The 26976-nt window shown below is 37.1% G+C and overlaps 1 protein-coding gene across 3 annotated transcripts in view; it reads left to right on the top strand.

Moving 5' to 3' along the window:
- gpm6ab (glycoprotein M6Ab) overlaps positions 1-26976 on the top strand; it is a 70512-nt gene that overhangs the window by 4418 nt on the left and 39118 nt on the right. The window contains exon 1 of one of the 3 annotated variants that reach the window (XM_065265546.2): positions 24947-25380. The exons of 1 other annotated variant lie outside the window; for it this stretch is intronic. In XM_065265546.2, coding sequence (XP_065121618.1) covers positions 25344-25380 — 37 coding nt within the window. In that variant the 5' untranslated portion in view covers positions 24947-25343. Of the gene's footprint in view, positions 1-24946; positions 25381-26976 lie in introns of those variants that run through there. One more of the 3 variants, XM_065265544.2, reaches the window with a different exon arrangement.

The raw sequence follows: 26976 nt of genomic DNA, 5'->3' as shown, positions 1-26976 counted from the left end.
TTCCGGTTTTAAAAAGTTGCGGAATAATAGCGGTATTGCGGAAAGACGGAAAATCTCGTCATTGGCGGGGAAGCGTTTTCTCTTAATTGACGAGATATCTCGTCAATGGCGGGGAAAGAGTTAATAGGGATGCATCGATACCGATACTGGTATCGGGTATCGGCCTCGATACCACATTTTCTAAAGTACTCGTTAAAAGTCCCCCGATACCTTGAATCAATACCACGGTCTGAGAAATGTCTATGTTTGAGCGGCGTGTAAGGGGTTAATGCCTCTTGTGTTGTCCAAAGAGGCAGAGTTTACAACAAACTGGAAAACTAGTCCTTTGTTTTTTTGTTAAATTATATGACTTAAGCTGTTACCTGTAAATTTAAATCATGTTTTTTTATTAAGTACTCGGTATCGGTATCGGTAAGTACTGAAATGCAAGTACTCGTACTTGTACTCGTATTCCAAAAAAGTGGTATCGGTGCATCCCTATTCTTTAATATATAGTACTGACAGGCCTAACTGTTGGTCACTTATAAAATGTCTGCTGCTAATTGTATAAAAATACTTACCAAGCGAAAAATACAGTCTCTGATTGTCTTGCTGGGACAGAAGCAAATTTTAACATAACAAAATTATACACTTCAGCAAAATTACACACTAAAGTAAACTAGAGCTAAGAGTGTAAACAAATTTGTCATTTACTAATATCCATATGCAGAGTTGTATAGTACTTAAGTAATTTAACTTTCTACATAAAAGTACATTTTCAATTATTCATATTTTATTACTGTTTTTCTTTGGAAAACATACATTCCAAAGCATATTATCATAATTTTTACTCCACTACATTTCATAATTTCAAGTTTTTGGTTTATATTTAATATTTAAGCACATTAAACGTCTAGTATTACTCAAAGAAAGTAAAAGTACACAATTTTTATGTAATTAGGTATTAAATCAATTTTAATATGCAATATATAATGAATACACAGTATGATTCTATGCTTTAGAATGTAGTGAACATTTTTTAGTAAAGAAAAGTAATTTTTTATCCAAGACAAACACTCTGATAAAGCACAGATGCTTGGAAAGTGTAACTAAAATACTTGAGTATTATACACCTCTGTCCATATGCTAAAGCATTTGCATCTATGCAGGTCTCACTGGAGGAAGGGACTGTGGAGTCTCAATGGGATTGTCCTGGTTAAATGAAGGGTTAAAATAAATAAATAAACAAATACAGTTTTCTTTAAACTTATCTTTTAAGTGAACATTAGATAGATAGACAGGCACACAGACAGACTAAAAGACAGAACTTTATGGATCCTTGAGGGGAATTAGAGCTCTTCAAGTAATCGTGAGATCTTCAGACACCCACACGACTATGCACAGTGTCTAAACCAATAAAATAATAGGAGACAGCATATTATGGCCTGCGGTGAATTCCCACCGTCTGCCAGTCTAGTGATACAGAGACTTTAGTGGAAACAGGACCCTGGAGCAGTTTTACCTTCTGATGGGAAATACAGATTCCTGTGCTGGAAGCACATAAGTCTTTTGCACAGTAGTCTGTTTAATAGTTTAATTCCATGACAAATATAAATCAAGTTTCTATGAGCTGAAACTTATTTAATACGAATGGAAACTCTTGGCCAGAGTGCAAATCTTAGATCAATCAGTGTATTTTTTACGATCTAACTTTGTAGCCTAATCCACAGGATCACTAACAACAACATTCAATCAGATCTGATCATCCCTCCTGCATAGATCTAATTAGGTTGTAGACAGTTCAACAGCATGTCAAAATATTCAAATTAGCATTTTTTTTCTCTTGCATTATGGTACAGTTTCATTCACAATATACATTTAATGATCATACATGTGCTGAACTTTCTTATGCTTTTTGCAAATGTTTGCTGCACTTCAGTTTCTCATTCATGGTTCTTATTGTAAACTTAGATTTTGGGTGTGTTCCACTGTGTTGTAAACATGGCTCTATTGAATCCCCTGTGGAATCTATGCTGTCTGTGAGGTGACCACCTGACCTTTCATTCTGTACAATAGCTACTGTAGCAACACTCAGGGTCAGCAACAAACACAATGGCACACAGAGGAACACAGTACTATTTAGTCTCTGTTACATTGTCTTATTCTACATAGCATTACATAATTCCAACAGTTTGCTTGACATATGAGACAAATATGTAAAGTGCTATTTATAGAAAAATCATTCGGGAACATTTGTAAGTCAGTGACATTGTAAACTTGACCAAACATCTTTGATGTTAAACCCGATGCATTTTTTGGTTTTCAGTGGATATTTTTGGCCTGTCCCTTACACAAAGCTATTGTAGAGCTTAAGAGGACTTGGAATGTTAATTTTATGCCTGACAGATGTGGTCACCATTGTGTATTCCTCTGAAAACAACAAAAAAATTTATAACACGTGAGTATGAGTAAATAAAGTTTTAATTTTTGGGTGACCTACCGGTATATTTTTTTAAGCTAGATGACAAGAATGATGTTATAATTCTTGTTTTTTTATTATGATGTAATTTGATTTAGTTTGCATTTAGAATAGCTGTGATCTTTTTGAGGTGGAGGTGTGGAGTAACACACACGCTTTCTATATTTTGCTCTAAGATACTGGGTTGTCTTGAAATGTGTAAGTGGGATTCAATACAATAGCTAGGTTTATAAATAGCATTTTGTTCAACTTCTTGTCCATTCCCAAGGCCTCGCCAAGGAATTACAGTCTTTCTTTCTCTTCCAGTATAAAAAAATACATGTTTCTCTTGTGCCTTTATTTATTTTAAATGTCAGATTACTATTTTACATTTCTACTTTTTTCATTTGTGAATACAGCAAGGACCTGTATTCAATTTATTCATGCACAGAGGAATTCAACCACAAAACACTGAAGTGTTTATTTTTAACCATCTGTCTATATCTGATAATATCACAGTTTATTACAAGGCTTGTTGGAATGCTTGATTCTGATTGGCCAATCACAGTTTTCAGGATTTTTATTCCAAGATAATAACCGCTCAAAAACAATAATTGGTAACACACTGTAACTCGGATGCTGCAAATCCTTTTGACAGGTACAGTTTAATATCACACAAAAAAACTTTTAATAACATATAAGACATTATATTTACAAATGATTAATCCAAATAGCATGTTTGTGACATTTAAATGTCTTGTCTTATCTTAAAACCGATATTTAACTGGTTTTCCTCGCAAAATGTCTGCATTTGTTAGAAATTAACAAATAAAATATTTCAAATCAATATTTAATGTTCCTTACCTTACTTGTTTAGCGTGCACACCAAAGCACGTACGCATAGGCCGCTGTATGTTTTTAATTGTTTCCAATGGAAGCGCATTGGCACTGAATTGAATTATTTGAAAACAATGCACACCTAAGGACTGGGGTCAATTATTCCTCTTATACCACGGTTACCACATACATTGCTCTGGTGCCTGTTTTTAAGACATTTAAAAGTTTAGGTGTGCGGTTTACAGAAAAATAATCAACACCTATGGAACATTTCTCAGCCAATCAGAATAAAGCATTCAACAGGCCCCTGGTATAATAGGATATAATTTCAGGAAAGCTGTCATTTAGGAAACTCCACCATATGCTAGCCTTAAAGATTTGTGGCGTGCCCCTATGTTAGTAGTGCTTCCAGATGCTCTCTATTGGTCGGGATGTAAACTCCAAACGACACAAATGCCATGAATCTTGGATCATTTTTGCATTGATACAGTATTGCTTAAGTAAATATCACAATACTCACATATATAGATATTTTCTTACACCCATATTTACAACTAGGAGTGGTCATTGTGTGATTGTGAGGGTTTGCATTCAGTCAGTGTAGTGGTATAGGCAGAGTCTTGAAGAGAGGATGATTTATTATTTAATTATGACAATGCACACATGTTTTATGCATGACATTCCTTTAACCGGTCAAGTGTCAGCCATACATAATAAAATAGTACACAGGAAGCAACAAATTAGAGAATTTAACACTCTTTAGATCACTGGCTGATCTGGTCAAACAAGATAAGAGGAATTATTGAGCCTTTTTAGTGGACCCATTTATTTTTTACAGCACTTTACAATGCTTTACCTCTAAGTGGCAAGTTACCTCTAAGTATATATTGTGATTTATACCACGGCCTGTTAAATGCTTTATTTTGATTGGCTTAGAAATTTTGCATGGGTGTTGATTATTTTTCTGTAAACTGCACACTTAACCATGTGACGTGCTGCATTACCACCTTGGGTGTGCATTATTTTTTTAATAATTCAACGGCCCGTTGTCAATTATTCCTAACATACTGTAGTAATTTTTTGCTGGTTATTCGACAATCAAAACATGACAAATACAGTACACATTTGACCATAAACAACTAGAGATGCAGCGATACCGATACTGGTATCGGGTATCGGCCTCGATACCACATTTTCTAAAGTACTCGTACTCGTTAAAAGTCCCCCGATACCAGGGATCGATACCACGGTCTGAGAAATATCTCTGTTTGAGCGGCGTGTAAGGGGTTAATGCCTCTTGTGTTGTCCAAAGAGGCAGAGTTTACAACAAACTGGAAAACTAGTCCCTTGTTTTTTTGTTAAATTATATGACTAAAGCTGTTACCTGTAAATTTAAATCATGTTTTTTATTAAGTACTCTGTATCGGTATCGGCAAGTACTGAAATGCAAGTACTCGTACTCGTACTCGTATTCCAAAAAAGTGGTATCGGCGCATCCCTATAAACAACCAAACCTTCTTTTCTTGACTTGCATTATTTACACTGCTCTATTTACACACGACAAAGATTTAAAAAAAGAAACATGTATCTACTGTGGTGTAAATGGTTAAGCACACCCAAACTCCCAGCCAATCATTTTTGGATTCTCATATGCTTTGGACATTGGTACAGTACGTTGCACTTGGATAAATCTAAAACTGAGAGAGAAAGCAAGGCTAGATCATGTTAGCACTCAGACAGTTTTCACCCGCAGTAGCAACACGATAAGACGGTGGGGTGCAATGTCTTCCAATGTTCGTTTACATGTGATTCCTTCTTCATCAGAAGGTGTAAATCTGTGAAGCAGTCTGTTGCCATGGTTACAGGCTAAAACTGAACCTACAGGAGCATGTGATCAGCAAGTAATAGGTTTAGGCTAATTTATAGTGTTTGTTGTCAGTGCCACGGTATGAGAACAGGCCGTACAGTACATGTTTGCTTATTCACTATACTGTAATTCTTACTGTATAACAGTACACATATTGTAAATAGCCATGAAAGATAAAACACCTTTATCAATCTGTTTTCATTTATAATTTAAAAAATCTAGTTAATGTAGGAGTAGTTCATGTGATTAGTTGTCATATGGCACCTTTCATCACGAGACATGCAAGAATCAATGAGATTCTACATGATCAAATATCAATTATATTGGGGTTGACCCCAATATAAGATAACATGATGGCATTTTAATAAAATGAATATAAAATTGTTTGTGTTAAAAATTTGTCATGGCCTAAGGGTGAATAATAACTAAGAGATTTTTTATTTAATAAAGAGACTGTGTCTTTTTGTGTGCTTGGCAGTCATCTGCTCTTCGGATTACTGGCAATATTTTGTAACTTCTGTGAGTGTGCATCAGTTGCACATTGTGAGTATTACATGGTGCAATATATAGAAAATGAAATTTTCCCCTAGCGGCACTACAAAATGGCTAACTGCCAATATAGTGCACTACAAAAAGCTCAGGGAGTGATTTTGAACAGAGCAAATGTGTGTAATTATACTACACCATTAGCGTACATGATTGCATACAAGATATTACTCTGAAAGATATTTCAATTAAATTCGCACATCCATAAACATTAATGGTAAACACACATACTTCTCTGTCCATGCATATTTTCCTGGATCCAGGTCACGGAGCTTTGAAAAAGGCTCACTGGAGATTTTTACAGTTTGTTATAATAGAGACCTCATTAATCATAACTCAGGTGACATCTCGTTTCCTTTTGCCTGAGGTCGTAATTACTTAAGTCTTCGTTTCCTTATCCTTCATTAACGGTAGGCTTACCTAAAGCATCATTCTTACATTATTTATATCCACAGTTTACAATGCATTATAAATCTTTATCTCTCTTGTGTGGAAATGGTGAAGGGTGAGCCATTTGGTGGAGTGCCATTGATCTCTGCAGGAATCACCTGCCTTATTTGGCTTAATGATCATCAAGACATACCTTGTAGACAGTGTTAACTGTTAGTATTGGAAGTAGTATTATTATAGGTATCAACATTTGCAGTAAGATCAGTAAGATCTTTTTAAAGGGTGTGGTTACAGAAAATATGCGACCCAGTGAAATCCCAGCTAAAGTAATTTTTTGTGATTAACTGTTTTCTACATGAATTTATCCTACATCATGTAAAGAACAATATGTCTTTAATATTGACTGAACAAGACATAAAGGACTGAAATCAAGGTAAAACAACCGTTATCAAACTTTAAAGCTCCTAATATTGTAACTAGATTATGAGACTTTAAGCTGAATTTCACACAGCAGGGTCACATTAAAACTTTACAGATCAGTAATGGAGGTTTAGTAAATAACATTAATCTTTGTAGAAAAGATATTAGCCACTGAAAACATCTAAAGTGAAACCACTATGTTTGTGCATATGCATAATCTGCAAGATATTTATTAAAGAATAAATAAATAGGGACCATTACACATAATATATATATATATATATTTATCAGTGTAAATTTCAGTTTGGGGGGCAATAAACAAAAAATTATCTAGAGCAGTTTTTGAAGGTTTGAAGGGGACACATAATAAAGCCAAAATTGTACTTGTAGGGATATGTGTACACAGAGAAAAGACTAAAAGCGGTCGCACACCAGACGTGCAGCTTAGCGCCGCGTCGCGTCTAGGAGGTATATTAAATAGCACGAGCTTAGTCAGATAGCGTCTGTCTCAAAATGCTAAATATACGTGAGTAGCCAATGTTAGTCGTTAATGATTTGGGACAAATGTGATGTTATTTAATGTTAAACTGTTGCGCGACAGGTTTTTGAGCAAATTCCTTAGTCGTAGCTGGGCGCCGCGGATATGCCCCAACTGTCGTGCCGGTGTGCGCATACTCATAGAAAACAATGTGTTGGATTTTTTTAGAACGGCGCGGTACTGAGCTGCGCGTCCGGTGTGTGACCCCCTTAATACTCTTCTTCAAAATCATTTATTTATTGGAATGTTTTTTAAGTTGTTTACAATCAAGCTACCAATGAAATTTGAACTGGTAACGTTGTAATCACTAACATACTGTAGCGGACTTGTTATGATCTGCATATGACACGGGAGGTTGAGGATCCAACTACAAATTTAATTAAAGAGTAATCCATAACCAAAGTCCATAAAACAGGCAGAGAACAAAAACTCAGGCAAGCAATTCAAAAAGCAAGACAATAAAACAGCAGGAAAACCACAGGCTGAAAACAAGAACTGAGCTAGAATGAAAAGAGTAACATGGCAAGACTAAGCAATTAATGTGAACAATGACAGGGTTTAAATAGGCTGGGCTAAAGAGGTTAATGAGACATGGGGAGGGAGGACTCTTAGGGGCGGTTTCCCAGACAGGGTTTAGATGAACACTCTGGGGTTGACTGCGGCGCGGGCGCCGCAAACTCTTTATTTTTTAATCACTCCGCAAAGAGACTTAGATTACTCTGCTGATTTTGGACATACATATAGGATTTATAGATCATTTAAACATTAAAGTGTCTAGTTTTTTTCTGTCCACTCCCAATAAAAACAGAATGTTGTGCTTTTCGCAAAATTAAGAAAATAAGCATGATGCGCGTTTTGTTTTCTCTCACTCAGTGAAGTCCTTTCAGAAACACGTCAGAAAAATAAACTGTAACTTAACGAATACTTGTCATAGAAACAAAAGATAAATGTCTACATAATGCTTGGAATGTCTGCTTTTAAATGATGTAAGTGAGATCGAAAACAGATATTGTCATTTGGTGTAAACTGTATGAGAAGGAGGAGAGGTACTGTCTTTCTCCTGTTCCCTGTTTATCTGTAATGAGAAGAGATCGCCACACCCCTGTGCTATTGAAGTGAATAAGCAGAAACATCCATAATCATGACTCGTGCCTCCTGCAGTCAATGGATACGCAATCCACAACCCAGTCTCTCCATACCTTGTTCTTTCATCCGAGTGCACCAAACATGACATCTAAATCTTTATTTACTTGCGTATGTGTGTCAGTATCTCCAGACGCGAGTGTTTTCTTTGTCTTCCGCACATACACAAACACACGAGTCAGGAAATTCGACGTGGTTTTTGGAATTCTTATAAAATACGCGATTGCAAACAATACAATCCTTATTTAGTTGCGTCTAAGCATATATCTTAGCACAGCAAGTTTATTAAACACAGGATCACTCACATGTGCATGCATTCATTTGTACTGCTTTCATGATCAACACGTGAGTAATGGCGGCAGCTGTAAACAAACATTGATAAGTTTATCCCTTGTTGTGTTTTCTACTATAATGATTACAAAAACACAAATAAGAGTCCAGACAACGATAGGCAGTTCTTCTTTTGAGCTGGTTGCGGCATAAAAGTAAACCTCTCGCTGGCCAACCAAACACTAACTCTGTGTTCATTTTTACGAAGGGCAAACAGTACCTTCACCATGATTACTATGGTTTTTAAAGGTATACTTTATTAATTAATAGAAATACTTCAATAGAAATGTGTTAGCTTTTTCAAAAACCATGCATAAACGTTTTTCTCTCAAAAATACAAACATGTACATACATGTTGATCATATAATATTGTAGCCTAGTTTGTGCTGAACACAGTGTTATGAGACTTTTGCCATTAATATGTTTTTAAGCAACTGAAAAAAGCACAAATGTCAGTGCATGTCAAAACTTCCCCAGGGCCCTAAAACCCCCTTAGACCACAGAGGGTTAATCCAGGACTATGCCTTAATTTTATTAGGATGTTTTAATCGTTTTTACAAACAAACTATAAAAAAACAATACACGTGTCACAAACACAAAAGAATGGCATTGATTTGTGGTAAGGTATTGATATTGCAAGGTATTTTTAAATTAAGGTAGTTCAAACTTCCATTTTAGATAAGCAGTGCTGGCGCCAACCGAGTGCTGATGAGGGGGCGTCTGAAATACCGAAAGGGGGCGATCATATATAAAACATTCCTTAAGTTTTAACGCGTTATAAACAAACATCTTGGTAATACAACCACATAAACTGCAGCTACAGTGAGCAACGTACAGAGCTCTGAACCATCTTACTATATAGCCTACAACAACAACAAAAAATGCATAGGCTACCTACACATCATCAAAGCATTAAATATTTTACTTTATGACCTCATCCAGAGGGAAATCAATAGACAGCAGTCAACATGATTAATCGACACATTTATCATAGCATTACAAATCCATTTAGTTCACTGTAAAGTTCTCTCTACCTTAGGCGTTAGCTTTGGGAATAAAATCAACATCATGACTCGCATGCTGTTTGTGTGACTCCTCCCACTGTATTCTGGCATTTAATGCGCTGATGTTTGTGTCGATCCAGTTGGCACCTGGTATTTGATAAAGAGGTTAAGGCATGTGGGGCTATGAATGAGCATTCAATTATTTTTTTCTAAATGCTATTAGGTATCAAGGGAATCCTTAGCTTTAAGCAACATCAATGCAGTAGAGAAAGAAATTGGGAGGGGATTTAAGCTTTGTTCTATCACAGCATCATTTTTAAAGAGTGTTCCTGGTTATTTCGATTTTTAAGAGATTTATTTCACTCCGTTTCACAAAACATATACAGTATTTTAACCCCAGAGTATACTTTGCTTGTTCACATTCCTGCACAGAAACACTAAAATGATGTATATGAAAACCTTCCATATATTGTCCAGAAGCACTGTTAAAATGAGTTCTGGACAGGAACTATGCCAGTAGTGCATAAAGCTTAATTTATTGTCGCATGTAGGTGCTACCAGGATTTTAAAAACATCAGGGGCTGAGCCCAAATCAACAGGGGCTGGGGGTTTGCAGAATAATTTTTGCAACATTCATTGTTTATTGGTAAACACAAAGTTACACAAATTAATCATATCGTAACTTTATTTGCAATTTGTTATTCAGTTTTGCTTCATGTTTCTTACAAAATCTGTTACTCCATGTGCAGTTTTTATTACTTCAGCCTCTCATCTAACCCTTATACTGTACAACCTGTATATTCTGCCTTATACACGGCATAGAAAATGCTTGTTTTAGTTTTTTGTATTTTTTCTTTTTGCAGTCAAGCCTTAGCCTGGGTTTCCCCATGCTGCCTTGCGCGCAAATTTATAGAGTTGGGTCCGAGTCCACCTTTGTCGAGTACGAGTCAAGACCAAGTCCTTAAACTTCAAGTCCGAGTCCAAGTCCGAGTCCAAAAGGGTCCGAGTTGGACTCAAGTCTGAGTCCTTAAAGGCCGAGTCCAAGTCGAATCCACCCGAGTCCAGAAAGTAATTAAATTGAAAAAAGATACAAAATTTTTATTGTAAATGGTTACTTTCTATTAATACTTTAACCTTTCAACCCATTTAACCAATGGCAATATAAAAATGTAATAAAAATACCTCTATTGCATCTTGTCATTGCCATTAAACATTTTTATTCTATGTCAACTAGTTTCCTATCAAAACTGATTTCAAAGAAAAGAAAGGGATATAAAGGTATCTTCTTTTTACCAGATGTCTTGCAAATAAATTCTCTATGATTTTCGTAAGCAAAACAAATTATTTCTGACTTTGAGGACATCATGCTAGCCACGCATTGATGTGTGTGATGTGTTTGTCTGCAAGTATGATGCGACTGGCTGCTGCCTGCCAGTGTGTTGCAGTAAAATAACAGGACAGTCCCGTACACACTGCATATTAAATTGGGTTGTCACTTCACCTTTTAATGCTTAATCCTGTTCTGTACACACACACTTCAGTAATTTATGGTATTTACGTACAAAAAAGCAGAGGACCTGGCAACACTGCAAGACCGCTCGCTGTGGAGCAGCTCACAAAAGAAGCATACAATACACAACGCCCGGACGGAGGTTCATTGCAAAACACAATGCTGTTTAGATTATTTTGGTCAAAGCTGTGAGTGATAAGCACGCGAGACGGCAGAACGTTGCTATTTCTGTGTCAATCATCACATTTTCGGGAGTGAGCCTTGTTCCATACAGACATGAAACGAACATTTAGGGGATTCAGTCCTGCATTTAAATGCGATTGTCACTCTCGAAAGTTTGCAGTGTGTACGAGACGAGACAATTTCTCATCTCAAGTTCATGCTGTTGCACATGACGTGGACTCGACTGTACTCGGGATATTTTCCGAGTCCAAAATGTTCAAGTCCGTGTCAAGTCCGAGTACAAATTCACCCGAGTGCGTGACAAGTCCGAGTTCATTCAAAATTGGACTCGAGTCCGGACTCGAGTCCAAGTTCGAGTACCCCAACTCTACAAATTTATTCACGCTGCAAGTCTAGCATGGAAACTCTGGCCCTTTTTTGACCCAGAAATAGGGAACCAATCACAGAACGGGGAGGCAGCAGCAAGACGATGACGACGTCTATGCGGCACACGAAGGCAGTTTTGTTATTTGTTATAATACGGCAACAGACGCGAAGTTAAAGGAGCATTTCACCCGTAGAAACATTAATCTTTATTGAAAGTGCATCATATTTGTAGTCGAAATGTAACATACATTTCGAATTTGGTGCCTATTTGACAGAGAAAAGAGGTGTTTGTAGTTTTAATTCCCTCAACAAAGATATTGGACTTCCTTCTTTCAATGATGCAAAATGATGCATTTTACATCATTGAAAGAAGGAAGTGCAACACTGAAATCTGTATTTCTCCTGTCTCAGCGGCAACTGAGGAAATGATGCACGACCATTCTAAAACATGACTGGGGTTCTAACTATACAAAGCTTAATGCAAATGGGTGAAGTGTCCCTTTAAGTTTCAATGCCTTTGATAGTGTTCTAAGTAGTTTTAAACGCAAGTTTATTTAAAAAAGAGCAACGTTTGGCGTTAAACTGTGCTATTAAATATCCAAGAAGGATGTTTGTGTATGGCAAGACATGATAAACACAGAGTTTTATAGGACCAACCTGCTAGGCATCGTCGTCGTCGACGAAGTACATTTAACTTATAAATGGAAAGTGGTATTTATTAATATCATTGTCATTATGCGTGTACTGTGGTTGTCGTAGTGCCACTAAAATGTGTTGCTTTTCAATACAATATACAGCTACCGGTTAAGTTGCATAGCTTTCAGCTGCACTCGTACCCGATAAAAGTTGTTTACTTTTGAATTGATGTCGCTCTACATGGTCATCTGGTAAAATTGAAACGATTGGCTATGAGCTACGTACAGACACTTGATAAACATTCGTAGCGCTCAATAAACGGCTCTGGGCATTCGTAAACCACGCCTCAAATATGAGAAAATGATCATATGGTTCCCAGACCACGTCTCATTCTCTATGAGACTGGTCTGGTGTTAGCCAGGCTAGTCAAGCATAACCTTAATGTCTAAAAATTCAGATGCCTAACCTTACCCAATAAATACCTTTATTCTTAATAAACTCTTGTTAGGCACCTTATAAGAGTGAGGTCAGAATAAGTTGGATTTTATCCAGGAACATACGGGTGGAGTAAAAAATAGTGCTGGGCAAAGATTAATCACAATTAATCCCATACAAAATAAAAGTTTTTTTTGCATAATATATGAATGTGTAATTATTATATTTATTTTAACATACACACATATATACATGTATACATTTTAGATTTTTTTTATTTATGTATATAATATAGAATATATAAGCATATAAATAAATAAATATATATACACATAATAATATAGCAATAATAATATAATAAATGTTTCTTAAATTCATAAATGAATGTGTGTGTATTTATATATACATAATAATTACACACGGTGCACACACATATCGTATATTATGCGGAAAAAAAAAATATTTTGTATACGATTAATCGTGGTTAATATCTGCCAATGGGTTGAGAAAAAAACTTGAAATAAGTTAACTTTTTTCTTAAACACTTAGTTCAAGAAAACAATTATCCTCCTATTGGCAAATGTTTTTGCTTGTTTTAAGCACACATTTACTTAAATTATATATTTTTTGACTAAAAACTAGACTTATTTTCTAAGGTTATTTTGCTCATCAAGAAAAAGCATCTTAATTTAAGAATTTTTTTTGGATATTTCTACCAAGTGAAAAAGTCATTTTTTGCAGTGTATTTACTTAATTTGTATCACATTTCCCTTAAACTCATATTTTCCCTAAAACTGTTCCAGACCAAAACCATCAGGCTCGAGTCCCGAATGATTTCGGGATCATTCCGGCTTTTTTTTTATAAAATAACATTTATTTTATTTAAGATTTTTTTTCTTAAAGTAAAGAGCTTGACTACAGTAAATTGCTGTATATGCTAAAAAAACATTTCATAGCAAATAATGTGCTACATTGTGCACCCCATACTCGTGAACTATTCCCAGAGATTGTGAGTGCCAAATTCATTTTCCAGTCCTTTTGATTATTTGATTTTAGAGAGTGCAGCTCTTGTCAGCTGGTCTGTATATTATTTTCATGGAATCAATACTAACTAAATAGTGGATATTTTGCTTTAGGTTTTGTAAATGTTTTTTTCCACAATGATGGACAGCCATACATTCTGATACTTTTTAATTAGAATTGCATTTTTATAACAAAACTGTATTGATCTGAGGTCAGCTCGCATATGCTGTACTGTAGACCAGTAACTTATTCCTTACCCCAACCCCCACTCCACCCCCATGTACATATACAACAATCTGAGTGAACAATATGATGTAAAGAATAAATATATATAAAATTATTAGTGGAACATTTTATAATTTTTGTTACCTCAAAGCATAGGGTCGGCATGTTTTTTTTGGCCTTTTTATGTCTTTCTGTAACAAATCAACAACACAAACCACATTAAAAACAAATGGGACTACATATAACTTTGCAGATTTAAAGTGTACTTTAGCTAAAGTACAATACAATAACATAGGTAGGGCATAACATCTTTTTGTTTCTTGTCTTATAATTCAGGCAGGACCTTTAAGTCGATTTTGTAATATAAAGAGTGGAGTGTGAAGTGCCTTTGGTGAAGTGGTTGTAATGGCAGGGCTCGAGACTAACATGTTGCATTAGTTGCACTGGTGAGCATAACTTTATTTTTTAGGTGCACCAGCACAAAATTTAGGTGCACCTAAGTTTTTCATTGCACTAATGGCATAAGGTCACATTTTTATCGCTGTCTATAACTTTCATATAATGTGAAAGATTTTTAAACAAGAATAAGGTGTAGATACATGCTTGTCTTTATTTGAAGCACAATTATATACAGTATAAAACAAAAAATAAAGTGTTTAAATTGCTTCACTGAGCTGAAATTGAAAATTTCAAGTAAAATAAAACATTTTGAAATAAAAAGTTCTACTTCAGCTTCACTGAACTGAGACCTAACATCATGTCTCAAACTCTTATAGCAGGTCTCCCCTTGCTGTTTTCATCCGATGCCCAACACCTTGGCCTTCTTGCTCTTTGGTCTTGTCTAAACCAGCTTGCCACACTCTCCCTAGCATCAAAATCCTCCAAACTGGGCCCCTCAACACTGATCCTTATCAGGTCGTCCACTGTGTCTGTGTGAAGCGATGCTCTAGCATCTGATTTGATTCTTTTCTATGTAGAGAATCCTCTCTCACAAAGTGCAGATGACACAGGGAGGACCAGCAGAATCTGGACAAGGTGCAGAATGTTCTGAAAAATATACAAAACACATTCTCATTGGGATGTAAGCTGTCAAAGTTTTTTTTTTTATGACAAAGTTGACATTGATATTGATATCAAAATGTAATTTAAAAGAAAAAGAGTAAAACATTGCACTCTGAACAATATGGCTCTCTGGTTAACATCAGCTCCCAAAGGCTGAGGTGTTGTAGGTCTTGTCCTTAAACATCCTGTTGATTAACAGCTTCAGGCCCACAAACTCTTCTTTTGCCAACTCAGTGTTAACACCATTTCTGAAATTGACATGGAAGAAACAGCCAATCAGTGTTTAAATTAACACAATTGCTATCAGCACTACTACATACTATTATGTAGCGATCCACTATGCTACCTAGTGAGGACAAGGGAGAAGTGATCCAAGAGGAATGCTAGGTCATCAGCACCATGGTCCACTAAGTCCTCTTGGTCTTCTGGCAAGCAGTCGTGATTGAAGATGTTATAGCATTTGTCAGCCTTGGTTGTTGCAGATTCTGTAGCATCCTCTCCTATTGAAAGGATATAGACATATTAATAAACTGATTAACATCATTTCTGATCTATCAATGTGTTCATAAGACAGAGGAGTACACTTGCCTAGGTCCTCAGGAGGCTACAGAATCTTGCTTTAAGGTGTTTGACCATAGATTTGATTGTTGCCTCCATTGCTGTCTGCAGTTTAGTGATAGCACCACATTGTTGTACCTCAGCCAGGGGAATTGTTTCAGCCAGTCCTGTCTGAAGGAATACATTTTGGCCTTTTTAATTTGGATCTGGGATCTAAATCTGGGATCTAGATCTGGGAGCCGGGCTCTATCCCAGACTCGGTTGTCTCCTCCTCTGGTTCAGAGTCTGATACTCTTAAAAATTCTGGTCGCACTCTCAAGCCCTGAATGGTCATGTATAGTAAACGTACTGTAGATTGTTGTTGGACTATAGGTCTACATGGACACAATTAAGAATGCTAACAAAATTATTAGTTAATAATTGCTATTTTTAAACAGTTTAGTGTCTAACATGATCCCATTTACCTATTGTTCCCTCTCTCTTTAACAAAATGAATAATAGCATAAATCTGTCGATAAAGATTGTCATGCCCACTGGGCTAATTCATTGAGGTATGGTCAGATTTGATTTGTGTTGCCAAATCACAGTAACTGGAATCTATTTTGTCTAGAGAGTACTGTGACTAATGAATTAGAATGTAGGGTTTGAATCATACTACATACAACTGCATGTGTGGAAAACCAGAGCAGCCTTAAATCAAAGAAATCTTTTGATAGTGGGGTAAAACATGACCTTGGCAGGTGTTTGGTTTTCAGAGGTTCACCCAGTTATAGACACTATGTACAAGTTTTACATACACTCTCAGAAATAAAGGAACAAAAGTTGTCACTGGGACAGTACCTTTAAAAACGATCATACCTGTAGCATGTACCATTTTGGTACAGACATGTACCTTTTGAGGTACCAGTCTAAGGTACCAATGTGTACTTTTGAGGTACCAATATTACAGCCCGAATGATATGGGTTTTTTGGAGGCCAGCAGGCTGCTGCAATCATTGTACAGATCGTACATACAGCTTTTAAACTCTATTGGCATATCTTGTCATTGTTTCACATGTTCTTGTTTAGGAAAACAAGCATATCAACATGGTCAGGGGGAAGGCGGCTCCAGAGAAAGAGAAAACGTGCTCCGACGGCACAAAGGTTGCCCGGGACACACAAATAGTGGTGCACTAAACGACTAAGTTTACTGAAAGTTAATTGTCAGAACAAATTGTGGAGTTTGGAGTTTCATTTTGAATCTCTGCTATTGAATTTGGCAATCAGCATCATTTTAATATTGTCCTCAGTTAGGCTGCGTCTATGCTCTGTTAGAAGTGATGAATAGAGGAAAAAAGTCACTCCACATCCACCAAAGTTGTAGGGAAATGCAGGTACAATACAGCGCAGCCAGTGGGGCAAGTGTTGGTATTCTTTCTTCCCTAGCACCCACCACTCTACTGCACTAACCTCTCCTGAATCACTTTTGCACTTTTGAAGCCATGATGCCACTTTTCTGGAGAGATCATTTACCATTTATCATTTAAAGCAGGGACAATCTGATCATAATTCTTAAAATCAGCTTTTAAATCTTGGCTGGATCAAAGTTAATAGTTAAGTACAAAAATGTTTCTCCATCACATGAACCAACTTCCTGGAACCTTCTGCCATTGCCTCCTTAAATAGCTCTGAACAAGTGTACCGTTCATCCTCAACTTAATGGAAGCATATCTTGAGATAATTTTTGCTTCGAGCTGCATAGTCTTCTCTGGGAGCTGGGGGGTACATCTCCGCATACCTGCAGTCACGAATGCTGTGATTGGCAGCCATCTGTCTTCTTTCGGCAGGTAATTTCGGTGTTTGACCTTAATATTATTTTTCGTTGTAGTGGTGCTATATTGATAACTCAGTTTTACCTGACAAATTTTGCACATGACATGTTGATCATCATCACTTTGATTAAAGTAATTCCAAACTTTGCCTCGCTTTGTGGCAAAGGCCGCCATTTTGTCTTAAAATTCAACCAACTTGTTTTACATGCATGCTCAACAGCTCCATCCAGTATATATAGGTATAACAGTTAGAGCCCTTAAAAGTTTGTAAACATTGCAACGTCTTCGGGTGGGTGGGGCTTAGCTGGAGGCAAAAAGAGCCGCGGACCCAAATGTTGACAAGCGTAAGGTAGCATGTTTTAGGAGGGATTTATTAAACATGGATGCAGAAGAAGGTTCGGAACTTTCCGAATATGTACAGTCACTGATTCTGCAGTATCTATTTTTGTAAATTAACTCTCATGATTTTAACCAGGTTTGGGATATTTCCTAGACAACATACAACTTTTGGGTGGTATGGGGAATTTTGTCAAGGCTTATTGTCTAATGTAACCTATCGCTGGGCTAACTATGATTAGCAATTTGTATTATTTTAAGAGACCATTCAAAGGATGACACACACATCTATCGCTGTATGTTTGTTTAACATTTAAGCTAGCTAGGTTGGCACTGAAGGTTGGTGACTTTTCACCTTGCTGATTTGTACTAGATAAAACCAACACACCAGTACATATGCATAGATTATTTTACCTGATATGAAGTGTGCACTGCAAACATGAGCATTATTTATGATCGTCTCCGTCCAGTCTTTACGCCGTATTGCAATCAACCACAATTGTCTTCTTGATTTCCGTGAAGGAATGTCTGCCAGGATCCGGTAAAACTTTATTTTTAAACCAGAAGTACTGTTCCTTTTATTCTGGCAGCCAAAAACACAACAAGATGACACTTAAAGTCAAAAGCTCAAACTTTTTGCGCGCCTGCTATGGGTTCTTCCTTATGTTTTGCCTCCAGTGGTGACGTCACAGTGACGTAGGCGATTAAGGGGTCTATTGGTTTGCATGCTCAGGTTTTATTATTTATTTATGGCCAGCTTAGCAGCAATATGTAGTAAAATTTAAATAGCATTTTTTTCCTTTGAATAATTATTGCCAATCGAATATTAGAAAATTCGACTAGTCGTGCACATGCCTAACCAATATGCACTTTTTAGGTACAAAAGTGTACTTTTTGAAAAGGTACCGCCCCAGTTATAACTTTTGTACCTTCTTGTACCTTTTTTTCTGAGAGTGTAGTTAGTGAGAAGTGAAACAGATGTGTGTTATGCAAATACATGTGTGAACTGCAGAGAGTTTTTGAGCTCTGGTTTGATTAATTTTAATCATTACCTCGTTGCAGCCCAGTGGGGAAGAAAGCAGACAGCTTTTCGTACACACTGCAACAGAGAGTAATAAACAAAGAAAATAAAAACACACACACACACATCAAGACTTTGGTTATTTTAAGCAGGTCAGTATGCTAATCAATAACTATACATGCAATATTGATTACAAAGCATTTGAGAGATGAAACATGTACGATGTAAAGATTTATTTTTCTGAGCATGTTTTTTCCAATTTGGTAATCCTATGTAAGTTATTTTTTTTACATATATTAATAAACCATGACTCTATTATCAAGTTATCATCATTAAAAAAGCCCAAACAGCACACAATCCTATTCCTCTATCTTTCTTAATTGCCTGGACAGAAATTCACATGGTGACTGCTTTGCATTCTTTATAACGAATGTGCAGGCCCAATTCTGTCACTTTCTCACTGCTCACAGGCATTCTGATTGGATGCTGGCCCTGGCTACAAGAGCCTGTGGGGGTTCTCATTTCCACCTCCTCAATCTGCAGTGGGGGCCCAGATAAAGATGTGCTGTGAAACCTGTTCATTCCTGGTATACTAAATAACACACACCACTGTGTGATGTCACTGTGGCAGAAGCACATGTTGTGTCATTGGTGTCATAAAATAAGTGCTGAAGTGGGCTGTTTTGTATTTTTAGGACAGGGTTTCTCTTGTAATTTGAAAATGGAAATGATAACCAGAGATGTTACTAAAGCTAGGGCCATAAAGAAATGATGTTTATATGATGGACTGCTTTGTACATGTCTCATGTCCATCTTAACTTTGGACTGTACTTGCTGCGCCATGACTGTGGTTGTTATGGTTTCGTCTTTCATTAGCTCACTTTCTGATTAGGTATCGTTGTGTTCAAAGTGACAATCTACAGCAAGCAATCATTGGAAGGCAGGTTGTGTGTGAGAGAATGAGAGTAATCGATTGAAAGGAAATAAAAACTTTCTCACGTGGGCAAAAAATACCAAAAAAGTAAAAAGAAGTATGCGTATTATAAAAGATATAGAGGTATAAATAATTGTGTAATTAGTAACACAATACAAATGCAAATGGAGCAAAAATGTGTTTTAAATATATAGACATTTAAGTGCCCCTTTCCTTGCCTCGCAGTGGTTTGGTTCAAAACGGGATATTTCCCCCTCCGAAAGGCACTTTGAGAAGGGGACGCCACATAAACCATCGTTCCAGATAAAGAGAAAATGACACTGTTTTTCATTTCTCTGTTTGCAAAGTGTATTTTAATCGGCCACAGTATGTCTAAGAGACACAATTGCCCAACTCCCTAGAGTTTATTTATCAAGAGTTTTGATCTCTTGAGCAAATAGGTAATGTAGGGTACTCAATTTTGTGTATGAATTCATTATTGTTTAGAGTTCACAGTTAACTGCAGAGCCATAGCATAAAGTTTAAAGGAAACTCTGAAATAGAATTAAAACTTTAGAGGTTAACCCCCCCAAATTCCTAGGGTGAGCTGGCTATGCACATTTGCTATTGATTTTTCAGACCAACAAGGGCTTGGTCACTGAGGTTCTATCTAAGAACCCAATTACCAACTTTGATTGAGAGCTCCTGTGCAGAGGTAAGAGAAACTGCATGAACAACAAATTGTACCTGCATTTGCAATACCAGCTGGGGGCCAAATACTGTAGCCTAGATGTGTGCAAAAATAGAAGCATTAACTAAAACCTTTGAAAAAAGATTTGTTGCAAAAACAGTACTGAATAAAAACACTTATTCCAGCTACAGATAAAGTAGATGATATATATTTTGGATATATTTACATGCATGTTTGGAACGATTTAGATTTTATACCAGTGCAGTAATGGCAGTGGTGTTTGTCTTCTCTTTTACTCTGTAATACAACTTTTATTTTATTTTTTTGTTTTTAAGGAAAACAACATTATGTAATGTTTAGGATGAGAGCTTATGCAGCATACGGAGGCTACTCTGCTGCTGCTCTGTGCCCCCGCCCTCCGAATTTGTCATACGTCACTAAGAAAAGTGCGTACACTACGCTAATAGTCTCTCCTGAATGCGGACGCGACTAAGATGGCGGCGCTACCGGAAGGTATTTATTTTCTTTAATAAAGTTTTAAATATGGATATTTCTACAAAAACACCGCGCGGATTACCCTCAGAAGACCTTTGTTTATCATCGTGGAGCCGTTTGGATTTAATTTGTGAAGGATGGACGCACTTTTTTGGACTTGAAGGTCGTGGACTATGGGTGGACCCCGTAACATTACATTTAATCAACTGAAAGATCTAAAACATTTTATAAAATATCCGAAAATGTGTTTGTCTGAAAAACGATGGACATATGCAACTCGGACAGCTTGGGGGTGAGTAAATCATGGGTTTAATATCATTTTTGGTCGAACTATACCTTTAACAGACCCATGGTGTCTAAGAGGCTGTTTACACCTGGTATTAAAGGGATAGTTCACCCAAAAATGAAAATTCTGTTATCATTTACTCACTCTCATGTTGTTACAAACCCGCATAAATTTATTTGTTCTGATGAACACAAAGGAAGATATTTTGAGAAATGTTTGTAACTGAACCATTCGTGGACCCCATTCACTTCCATAGTAGGAAAAAATAATACTATGGAAGTAAATGGGGTCCACAAGCGGTTTGGTTACAAACATTTCTCAAAATATCTCCCTTTGTGTTCATCAGAACAAAGAAATTTATGCGGGTTTGTTACAATATGAGAGTGAGTAAATGATGACAGAATTTCATTTTTGGGTGAACTATCCCTTTAAGATGCGTTTTGGTTGATAGAATCATAAGTGGACAATGCTAAAGACAGGTGTTAATGGGGTGTGAAAAATTTTGAGCTTGTCCACTTTCAACCACATTCAGAGGTAGTCGTAAAAGCATTTGACCCGATTGCTATTGTGGTGTAGATGCTCATGTGGTTGAATGTGTCTCCAGCACAGTCATAGGCTATCATTAATAAAAGTAAAGCGGCTGCTCTCAGCCACTTTCATTTTTGTTTCATTTCAATTGCTCTTACATTATATACATATACAAAATGTTATGCAGTAAATGTTATGTACTATCAAAACAAGCAGCAAATTCAAACATACTGTAATATTAGTGCGTGTCAATTTAAACCCATTGTTTCTCCTGCTTGTGTTAAAAATTAAAGCAGAGGAACTTGCCCACAGACCATCCTCTCAAAGTAATCAGGACACATGAGGTCTAAAGTGGACACAAACAATGGATTAAAACATCAGGTAATTTATGTGTCTCTCGCATTAACTTGTTATTCGATTGACAAAAATGCATCTAAATACCAGGTATAAACAGCTTCTAAATGAATCAGAATGCAGATTTTGGTCAAATTTTAGGTTTTCATAAAAATAAGCAATCCCAATGCTCCAAATAGTAATTAAACATCTAAAATGATCTTTATTTGTATGTGTTCTGAGAGGTGTACCGTCCTAAATTCTAAACCTTATACAAATGTTGTGTGCATAAAATATAGAAAATATATTTATTTAGGTAACAATACATTATATCATGCAGGCCTACTCCAGTTTCTTTCTGTAGTGAAATAGATGTGTTCATATTCTTAAAGAGATACTTCACTTTAAAATGAAAATTCTGTCATCATTTACTCATCCTCATGTTGGTCTAAACCTGTATATTTTTTTTATGAACACAAAAGAAGATATTTTGAGAAATTATAGTAAAAACACAGCAGAAAGTGACCATTGACCTTCATAGTAGGAAAAAAATATTTTGGAAGTTTTGTGATAAATTATGAAGAAAATATTTTAATAAATGATGGTAAGCACACACAGTGCCGGCGCCAGCCGAGCGCTGATGAGGGGGCGTCTAAAATACCAGAGGGGGCGATCACATGAATGCATATAATTCCCCCAGCTAGAAAATACATAGGTTTGGTACATTAAGTTTTAAAGTGTTATAAACAAACATCTCTGTAATACAACCACAAAAACTACAGCTATAGTGAGCAACGTACAGAGCTCTAAACAATACAACAACAACAAAAAACGCATACCTAACGTTACATATTACAACACCACTCATTTGAAGTTCAGACTCAGAGGTAGAAATAAATTTTACGTAATGGTGGGGGACAGTGTTGGCAAATAGAGTTGATGGTTTTCAGCCCAAAAACGGTCCAAACGCAACATTTTATCAACATTTTCAATTTGATCATATAACGTAGTTATTTTAACTGCCACAAGTAATGCACCATAAGCTAGCGATTAAGCAGCTAGAGAACCACAATAGCAAAATGACAATAACTCGTTTACATATACAGCTATGCTGTAGGATAGGCTAATTCAAATTCGTTAATTATACATTTAACAATGTCTGTTTTTTATCTATTTACTCCTGATAAACAGGTGTGTGAGAGAGAGAGATCGTACAGGCTTACCTTTAACGTTAAATGCAGAACAATAATAGGCTGTTGGTTGTACGTTGACTTGCAAGGATGCTGAAGAACATGAACATCTGAACTTTTCAAAACTATGTACAGTCTGGCTGAAGTTCATGGTGCCCGAATTGACTTAATGACAGCCGAACATTTGGATCTTTGCACCTGAAATGCTCCGATAATTCATCCACGCCACGGCATTAATTGATGTGTGACAATCCGGAGTCCGGTTTGTAGAACTTCCAATGCTATTTTCCATATATCCATTGCTACAGGGCAGGCCCAGGTCACTCTCACACTCCTGTCTGTAAATTTTTATATAATTTCCCACTTCGACATCTTGATTTCCCTCTGAGACTCAGAACGCGGGCTCATTGTCGGCGTGCCTCAAGCCGTCAACACAAACTTGTTCAACTTCAGGCGCGGCTGCAAGAACCAACAACCACATGACGTCAAAGTACCGCGAGAACGATTCGAGAAATCATACTAAGTGTCGTTTCGTCTCGCTCTCGCGGCATTTTGACGTCTTCGCCTGATGAATTCGAACAAGCCTAAGGCTACACATGAGTGGGCGTGTGTCACGGTAGAATACATGCACACTTGTTTTTTTGTTTTGTTAAATAATTAGACTTTAAAATTCACTTTAGGAAGACAATACACAAGGCAAACGTGATTTTTAAATAGCGCATTTTATCATTAAAATCCCATTCAACATTAATGGTGATCTGAGGGGGCGGGATAGTGCCAGTGAGGGGGCGACGCCCCCTTACGCCCCCTCGTGGCGCCGGCCCTGAGCACACAGTTGACAGTACCCATTATATTTCATCATATTTTATATTCCTACTATGGAAGTCAATGGTCACTATCTGCTGTGTGTTTACCATCATTTCTCAAAATATCTTCTTTTGTGTTCATCAGAAAAAATAAATTCATACAGGCTTAGTACAACACGAGGATAAGTAAATGATGACAGAATTTTCATTTTAAGGTGAACGATCCCTTTAAACTGACATATGCATGTTGATGAAGGTAACATCTCAGTGTTCAAAGATAAAAGTAAGCATACTGTAGATAGACATCATTGGCATACAGATTGAACTCCTCCTAGTTTCTCTTAGTGGGCGTGGCCAGTTGCTTTATTGCAACCTCAGAGCTATTTCTTGTTGCTAGGTTCCCTCTTCTGTTGGCAGAATTGTGACAACAAGTGTTCAGTTTTCAAGCCTTAAGCTCGTGTCACTGACACCAATAAAAGCAAAACCTTTATCTGAACAGCTGGAGATGACAGGGGCCACTCGGTACAAGAATTTATGCAATAATGGTTTTATAAACAACTTGCATACAAATATCTCACAGTGGCATTTTATTATTAAAGCCTTCAAGACTGATGATGTTATTGAATATAGGGCTGGGCAACATACTGTGCTGAAGACTCGCTAAGTGCCCGATCACTTTATCAGACACCTGTCAGCGCCTCATCAATAATCCTATCACTTTTCAGTCAGTGCACTAATGGGAGCAAGATGGACTTTCAATTTAACATCTCTGAACTCTAGAGATGTATGTGTGTATGATAACAAACTTTCTTTTGAGAAATACATGCCACTAACCTCTCCATTATGATATTGTAGGCGAAATTAAATGTATCTGTAAGACGTGCATGTACAATTTGCACACATTGCTATCTACAATACATGGCAGTGTGGGGAAAAGGGTATGCATGTTAGAGGCTTCATGATGGAGGAAGGGGGGCTCTGCTGGTTACTAGGATACACCCATCCATCTGTTAGTGAGGGTAGTTTTATTTCAATGCGGTGCGTTTTACATCAGCGCTAAAAAATAACTCGGATTCTTGCATTGCCAAAGCAGCTCTGCATTAATTATCAAACTCCAAGCCAGTTACAAGACGGCGGGTTGGAAAAACACGTTATATTTCCTCGCAAAGGGCAGCGTTTGAGAGAGAGAGAGAGAGAGAGAGAGAGAGAGAGAGAGAGAGAGAGAGAGAGAGAGAGACAGGTGCAGATTGTGTTGAGTGATAGCTGCGGTAGCGCAGAGGAATAGCGGACCTGAGCGCTTCTCGCACGCACGCGCTTCATCCACACACACACACGCACGCGCGCGCTCAATCTCTCAAACGCGCTCATAGACGATCGCCTGCTTGAACGCTTTGTTGCATCTTATCTACTTTTATAATCCGCAATGGAGGAAAACATGGAAGAGGGTCAGACACAAAAAGGTAACGTGTAGCTGTAATTTCTTCTTTCAGCATCTTTCATCACGCACATTTGTCTTTGTGTTAATGCGTACGTGTTTATCATCTCAATCTGACGCTGTTGATGGCGACTGCCGCTTATTAGTTAATATTTTTTGCACATCTCTCCAAATCAGTGCCACACAATTTGCAGTGATATTGATAAATATCAGTGTTTTTTTCCATTGGTGCTGATGTGGTTTTAAGTGTTAAGTCTAAGAGAGTGGCTTTTGAGGTTTTCTTTTTGCGCTTTCCTTAATGGATAAAACGGGATCGTGTCTTTACATTTCCCTTCATTCTTAATTTTCGTCATTGAGCTCCTTTGGTTATCACTACAATGCAGCCATTACAAAACAGTTGCCAGGTCAGATTAGATTAGTGTGGTTGCCTTTGTCTCTCAAAGTGTTGTTTGTCACTTATCTGATTTAAAATCATATCTTTGTGTATGATGTGTGTTTGCCTTAAGGGATGTGTGCAGTCATCTATTGCAGAATGAGTTTTTTTAAGCACACAGTTTATTATGAATGCTGATTTGTATTCATCCAAAGCTTTTACACTATTAAATGATTTTAAATACATTTCATGAAGGAGGCTGTTAAATTTATCTTCTCCAGATGGTTTGTTTACACCTAAATGTGTCCTGCGAGAATATCTCTCCCACTCACACACCCACACTCCCATGCCTTCATTTTTGAATAATTGCTGTAGTTGAACGAGTTGGAGAACAATGGACGACAAATATAAGGTGGGGCTCTGGGTGAACTGAAATGAATGTCAGTTGCTATGGCATGAGTGCATGTGTGTCATAAAAATGGTGCTTATGAGCAACTGCAGTTCTTTAAGTTACGGCACTGCTGACCCACTTCTGATTGAGAAAGAATGGGAACATGGGAAAAGAGAAAGCAAATCAGGGTGGGTATAAGGATGCAGAATTATCTTTTTCAAAATACTGTACGAAATAGATGCATTGTCCATCTATCAAATACAAAATTCCGACCAGCCATCTATTCCCAATGGCTGAGATGACTGAAATCCAATTCAGAGAAAAATTGGAGTACCGTAAATAGAAGGTGTGTCGGTTATTGCTGATGCTGGTGTTGGCTGTAAGTGCGAACACCCACAACAAAATTCCTTGCACAGAGCCTACCGAAGCCGTTCAACAGATGAGAAATCGTTTGGCATTTGAAATCGTGGGAAAATCAATTATTTGCACTTCAGTCATGTGAGGCAAAACTGTATTTAAGACTGCCTATGGGGACGTGTAGCGTGTAGGGACGTGTAGACCAAATCCAGTTCTCCATCTCTCTTTCTCTTTTTCCTACTCAATGAATTTTATCTTTAGCTTTCTGGTCTTCGTTGTCGACTTTCTTTTTATTCTTTAGTGCATATTGTTATCAGTGACAATAAAGACATCAGTGTAAAATAATTAGGGTGGAAAATGATACCAGGGTGGCACGAGAAGATAATAGTTGTAGGGCACAGATGATGTGTAGGCATGCAAAGACATCCATACAGATGAAACAGATGAAGGATTGCTGTAGGTAAAATAATTTGATTAGGTAAAAATCCAGGCTGCTGATT

This window comes from Paramisgurnus dabryanus, chromosome 4, assembly GCF_030506205.2.
Source record: "Paramisgurnus dabryanus chromosome 4, PD_genome_1.1, whole genome shotgun sequence".
Classification (NCBI taxonomy): Eukaryota; Metazoa; Chordata; class Actinopteri; order Cypriniformes; family Cobitidae; genus Paramisgurnus; species Paramisgurnus dabryanus.
This window is presented reverse-complemented; position numbering and strand designations above follow the sequence as displayed.